At 42.8% G+C, this 6,262-nt stretch overlaps 2 protein-coding genes across 3 annotated transcripts in view; one reads left to right on the forward strand and one right to left on the reverse strand.

Moving 5' to 3' along the window:
• clpb (ClpB family mitochondrial disaggregase) overlaps positions 1-3,128 on the reverse strand; it is a 47,436-nt gene extending 44,308 nt beyond the window's left edge. For both annotated transcript variants that reach the window (XM_085379794.1, XM_085379795.1), the window contains exons 1-2: positions 2,466-3,128; positions 2,212-2,263 (exon numbers count right to left, since the gene is read on the reverse strand). In XM_085379794.1, coding sequence (XP_085235920.1) covers positions 2,212-2,263; positions 2,466-2,907 — 494 coding nt within the window. In that variant the 5' untranslated portion in view covers positions 2,908-3,128. The remainder of the gene's footprint in view (positions 1-2,211; positions 2,264-2,465) is intronic.
• An 817-nt stretch (positions 3,129-3,945) lies between these two features.
• LOC146653759 (homeodomain-interacting protein kinase 1-like) lies at positions 3,946-5,473 on the forward strand. Its single transcript, XM_085380662.1, has 2 exons — positions 3,946-3,966; positions 4,484-5,473. Exons 1-2 carry the CDS (start codon positions 3,946-3,948, stop codon positions 5,471-5,473), a joined length of 1,011 nt encoding a protein of 336 aa, XP_085236788.1.
• The last annotated feature ends 789 nt before the right edge of the window (positions 5,474-6,262 follow it).

The following is a 6,262-nucleotide window of genomic DNA, read 5'->3' on the forward strand; positions in this document are numbered from 1 at the left end:
TTTTTTAAAATAACACTACATGGTTGCCATATGGTGCCAACTAAGAATGCATGAATATATATCGGCTAAACATACCAACAAGCATTAAGCATTATTTTAAACACTGCTATCATGCCAAACGCTACCAAGTTCTTAACCATCCATTCTGTGAAAATGGACGCTCTTCATTTCCCTGCTGCCTCTCAGCTGACACACCCTGACACTCAACCACTTCTACAGAGTCGACCAAAGCACTTAACACATCTGTGACCTGCTAACTGGCCGTCTCGCTGCACTCTCACCTTCGCCATCTGCCACATGTGTACAGGTAACCCGAGCATGCAGATGGGGGCATGCATCGATACACACAGGTATGCATGCGCTCAAGTACATGGACCTGAAGACCAATACTCAACAACAGCCGAAACACATGAATTACTATGATTAACATAGGCACAATACAACAACACATCTATCTGAACAGCAACAGCCTCTAAAAGGTTAAAGACTAAGAATTTGATCTGAAGAAGAATAAATTCTCATAATAATGTTCAGGTTTATCTATCGGATACTCCTTTCTGTACCCCGTTAATGTAACACCATCGATGAGATGGATGAGAACGAGCCATTATAGAAGTCTGGCTCTAATACATGCACCTTCTTTTATGTAGCATACCCATTTCTGCCACCTAACCCTCTGTGTGCAGGACATTGCCAGGACTAAGTTTAGGATCAAGTTCAGAGCAAGTGTTTATATTATTCTAATGTTTCTGTTTTACATTATTCTGAAGTAAAACAAATCTCAGAGAAACACGTTTTTAAAGAGCCTAAAAATCACAGCGAAAAAAAACAAACGAGCAAGACACACTGGAAGCAGGGAGTCTTAAGTGTCCGAGGGCATTTTTATTACAGTAACTTGCCTCCCCGGTTTCCTTCACTGGCATTTTATGCCACTGAAGATGCGACGGAGGGAAATATTATAATATAAGTGAGGAAGGAGAAGATTAAGCTTCCAAATGAGTAATTCTTGGGTTTATGAAGCATCAAGCCGTGTGCTACATTGGAGGTACGTGGCAACACTGAATGAGACTTTCACATCGGATGCATCTGCAGTTCTTTCTTCATGTTTGCTTTCCATGATGGCAAATTGATTTCTGGGTCACAGCAGGAAAGAAGAAGATATGAGGAAGCATAAGTTAGTGCCAAACATCCACACTGCAAATATTCCCTCAAGAGGAAGACTTTCACACAGAGAGGTGGAGCTCTTCTTCCACCTGCTGGTTACTGATGGGACAACAACTACAGGTGTGCTTTCATAACAGGAGTTAACCGTGGATGTTCTGGAAACTGCCCTATGCACATGATCTGTGACTTACACGTGGGTGTAATAATCAAACCAGAGTTCATTTCAGGTCATAAGTGATACTTTTTTTTTTTTTACATTTCTTTTGTAGGAAACCACTCATCCATGCATTCGGTCACATGCCAAAAGTATAGCAAATATAGTAAATAATGAATATTTAGTAAATATTTAGTCCTGGCTGCTTGTTGTTTTAAAGCAATATAGATAAGGTGAAGGCATGGCCTAAGACAAGCAGTTTAACACTTTAAAAAGATAAAAAGATAACACAGTTTGATTATTTCAGTGAAAGTGCAGCTGTCAAGAATCCATTCATAAGGAAGGGAAACATGGAGAAAAGGCTCAGCTATGCAAAATTACATAAGAACTGGAAAAAAAAAATCAGCGTCAGCATGTGTGAGTGAGTGATGAATCTAAATATAATATTTTTCGTTCAAATCTTCATCAGTATGTACAGCAGTGAGTGTATACAGCCATCTGTAAAACTTGGTGTAGTAGGCTCTGACATGAGGCTGCATTGGCCTCCCCTGAGCCCAGAGCTCAACATCGTGGGATCATGCTGACAGAGAACACAGCAAAAAGGCAAAAACATCCAAAGAAGAGCTTTAAGAGTCCTTCAAGAAGCCGGGAGGACTAATCCTGAAGACTACTTAAAGACATTACAAGAAAGCTGCCTAAGAGAGTTCAGGGTGTGTTGAAGAATAAAGGTGGTCCTAACGCCACCTCGATTCTAGCATTTACAGGTGTGTGAAATATCTAGAGCCAGCATATATTAGCGTACATTTAAAACACAATGCCTACGTTGAACTCAAGACAAAAGAAGACAAGCAACTATGTTTTTTTTTTTTTAAGTGTTCATGTTTGGGTATTACCTGGCTACATCCTGCGCATTATTGGTCCTTGCTGCTTCCAAAAGAGCATCATCTGGTTATTGAAAAAGCAGAGAGAAAACATTAACTACACTAAAGATTTTACTAAATAAAACAAGCTGGGTTTAAAACTAACTCTACAGACCAGTTTATATCATATAACATCGTCCCATCAGTATTTACTATATTATAAAAACAATTAATGAACGGCCGGTCTCTAATCAGTGTCAGCTGATTATAATTTATTATAAGCTTACCTTTGTTATCGGGGTCTTTCTTCAGACAGAAGGCCACGGCCGCAGCAGAGAGGACACCGGCAGAGGCTACTCCTGCCCGCATGGGTCCTCCACCTGTTCCCCTGTCTCCGCCGCTTTCCTCCCAGTACTGGTTGTTGTTACGACCTCTGCTGGCCAGAGCCGCCCAGGAACTGCGGCGATTCTCCAGGTTGGACAGCCATCTAGGGGCGAGGTGGTGGTACTGCATCGATGGTTTCACGCTGTTTCCAGCAGTCTCCTCAGCCAAAATCCCCCTCCTGGAGACCCTGGAAGTGGACACGATGGGGTTGCGCTTGGCCTCCGCCGGAGTCTCGCGGATGCCCTGGCACGCGCCACCGCTGGCGCTGGTCTGAAGCACGCGACTGCACGGTGACAGGCTGCGCGACCTTCGCGCAAATAGCCTGGTGGGAACCGATGATAGCATAGCAATTGACTCACCGAAAACCAAGCTGGTCTGGCTTATGGCGTCAGTCCAGGGGTGACTCCGGAGGACAACAAACTAGGGGCAGCGCCTTAACTCAGGTGTAACAGTGGTTAGAGCTCAGGTCAGGGGACCAAGTTCGTAACATCGGGACGTAAATAACCGTTTCAGCTCGTCGTGGCGTGGATGTCACTAGAAGCCGCGGCGCATTCTGGGAAATGTCGTTTACTTGAACGTCATTGATTATGACGTAGTATGCATCAGTTGGTGTACGTTTGCTTTAAAACATGGGTGTTGTAACAGTCAGGGAGACTTTTAAATGGTAAATGGCCTGTATTTGTATAGCGCTGTACTTAGTCCCTAGACCCCAAAACGCTTTACACTACAATCAGTCATCCACCCATTCACACACACATTCACACACACTGGTGATGGCAGCTACATTGTAGCCACAGCTGCCCTGGGGCGCACTGACAGAGGCGAGGCTTTTAAAAGGGTTTCCATGGCACAACATTAACACGAAACTATAAAAATTAGCATCGGAGCTGTCTCGGCTTTATTTTATTTTTTTTTATAAACTTGCCTCAAAAAGCTATCCGTCCTGATTAACACCTAGAGCAGCGGTCCCCAACCTTTTTTGCGCCACGGACTGGGCCTTTAAGGTTACATGGATAAATACAACAAAATAAAATGCTACGATCAAGACAAAAACTGGTATTTTGTAAAAATAAATAAATAAATAAATAAATAAATAAATAAATAATGATGAACGCGAATTCACTGTGTGATTGTGTACCTTTATTAGCAGCATCCTCCTGAAAATGCGCCAACAACATTGAGAGTAATATCCTCCTCGCTGCCACTTAATGCTCTCTGGTCTCTAAGGCGTAAACGTAGTATGCATCAGCAACGTTTCTTTCAAAAAACGACACACAATTAAAAAGACCCAGGGAAACCGAGTTAATGATAGAAACCCTGAAAACCATAAACTTCACACGTGGGTCTCAACGGGCCCGGTACCGGTCCGAGGCTTGGGGACCGATGGAATACACGAAGGACTGGGTAAAGAAGAAAACTGTGGCTAAGGGGCAGCTGTTGCTAGCTAAATCCATTTTCCCACAGCTTTTTCAGTCACAGTGTTGTGATTTTTTTTCCCCTAACCCATGCTAGAATTGTTTTTCCAAGGCTGCGACAGAGAAATATGTGAAATGCTTGCAATAACAGGCCCTTTTTTCTTTCTCCAACACCAAATCCTGAGAAACATTTGCAACTATATGGCACTAAGTGTCCTGCACTTAAACGTTCATTTAATATCACGTACACATATACACATACTGTCCCTCAAGAAGACACTGAGAAAAAATAAAGAATAACATTGAGACTGTAACTTTGCCATAAGTCATTGTTGATTTTGTCTTCACTCTCCATCCCCTGCCAAGCTGCACCTGTGATTCTGCGGCTGCTCGCTGATGAGCTGACAGATACGATCTTTTCTTATCCTCTGCATCCTTACCCTATCACCTCTGCCTCCCACAGGGCGCCAGCCTGCCCTGTTGAAACACTATTTCTTTTCAGTCAGGTAGCTGTGGCTATTAAAGTCAACAAGAGCGACCCTGATAGTCTGCAACAGGCAAAACTGGAAATTTTCATCCTGGAGCAGCTGCGAAGGTTGGATCCAGATGCCGCCAACATTGTTAAATGGAACGGCTTTTTCCTTGACAGAGAGCGGGTTTGCCTGAAATTTGAACTCCTAGATCAATGCCTGTGGGACTACATAGGGGACCCGAATAACCGGTGTCTCCCCATAAGCGAAGTCAGGCCAATTTTAGGTCAACTCACAAATGCTCTGTCCCACCTGGGTTCTTTGGGAATAGTGCACGCTGACCTCAAACCTGGAAACATCATGGTTGTAAATCGCTATGAGTCTCCAGTCAAAGTCAGACTTATAGACTTTGGCCTCGCATGTCCTGCGTCTGCAGTGATGCCTGGTGACCGTGTGGGGACAGTTGGTTATAGTGCACCTGAGGTTATGCTTGGCCTTCCTTATAATGAAGCATGTGACATGTGGTCTCTGGGGCTGGTGGCTGTGGAGCTCGGTACAGGCGTGCCACTCTACCCTGGAAAAAAATATGATGTTTTGAAATTCATCATAGAGACTCAGGGTCAGCCACCAGATCATGTTCTCGATCCTGGCGTGTACACTGAAGACTATTTCACAAAAGACAACTACAACTACAACCAACAGCGCTGGACATTTAAGACCAGCCAACAATTTAAATATGAGACAGGATATGAATCTTTGGAGACAAGATACATAAAACTTAAACGTCTGGATGACCTCGAACAAATAATGATGTTTAGACGAGGACCCGAAGATGGCCAACGCTTATTTGTCATCCTAATTAAAGAGATGTTGGCCTTGGATGCACACCAGTGGATAACACCCTCTCAGGTTCTACGGCATCCCTTTTTCAGCCCTGGCCTCTCCAACAGGTTCCCAAGTATCAACACTGAAAAACCATACAGAGTCAATCTCCAGCATGGCATCTTCCACCCTGGACCAAAGTGATAAAAACACAAACTGGGGTTGGAAAAGGATATTAACAGCAAATTACACTGGAAATATTAATTAAGCTGCTCCAATAATTATCACTTTGGCTTTTTTTTTTAAAATTTTCACTCCCCCCACCCCAACCAGTCGTGACAGAGGGCTGTCCCTTCCTGAGCCTGGTTCTGTCGAAGGTTTCTTCCTTTTTAAAGGGAGTTTTTCCTTCCCACTGTCGCTAAATGCTTGCTCATAGGGAATCTTCTGATTGCTGGGGTGGCCAAAACTCTAGGGGAACTAGCAATTCCAATATTCAAAGCAGAGCAGCGGACACCTTACCATCACATCAGTCCCTTAATCTGACCTAAAACACCATGTTTACAGAAATAAATTCCATACAAATTGGAGCCTCCTAGTAGACATACCTGTGTTATAAATGTGAAACGCCTCCAATTTTCAGAAAAGTTGACCTCTGACCTTGAAGTCAAGGTCACTGAGATTTAAGCTTCACAGAGATTTTCAGTAGATGCAACCATGGTATTGATTTGAAAAATCGACACAGTCACAAACTTGGATGTCCACAGCACCTCGCCATATACCAAAGATTAAGAGGTGTTTTTTTCTAGGTTTTTATAAAGATTACAAAACACAAATAACAAAAATGTCAACGCTATTTTGATGTTGTCTAATTTAGTGCAAAAAAAACAAAACAAACCCAAAAACTAATAAATAAAATAAATATATATTACATACATATATATATGTATATACTACATACTATAAAACATTTTAGTGGTTCACAATGGGGTCAAT

The sequence above is a fragment of the Rhamphochromis longiceps genome, linkage group LG14 (assembly GCF_057381845.1).
Source record: "Rhamphochromis longiceps isolate RC_006_pf linkage group LG14, R_longiceps_female_GT1.1, whole genome shotgun sequence".
Taxonomy (NCBI): Eukaryota; Metazoa; Chordata; class Actinopteri; order Cichliformes; family Cichlidae; genus Rhamphochromis; species Rhamphochromis longiceps.

Bases quoted from the DNA above. Each gene is read 5' to 3' on its own strand.
- LOC146653759 (XM_085380662.1), top strand. From the start codon at position 3,946: ATGGAATACACGAAGGACTGG. The intron at 3,967-4,483 runs GTAAAGAAGAAA...CTTTTCAGTCAG, and splicing joins TGGAATACACGAAGGACTGG to GTAGCTGTGGCTATTAAAGT.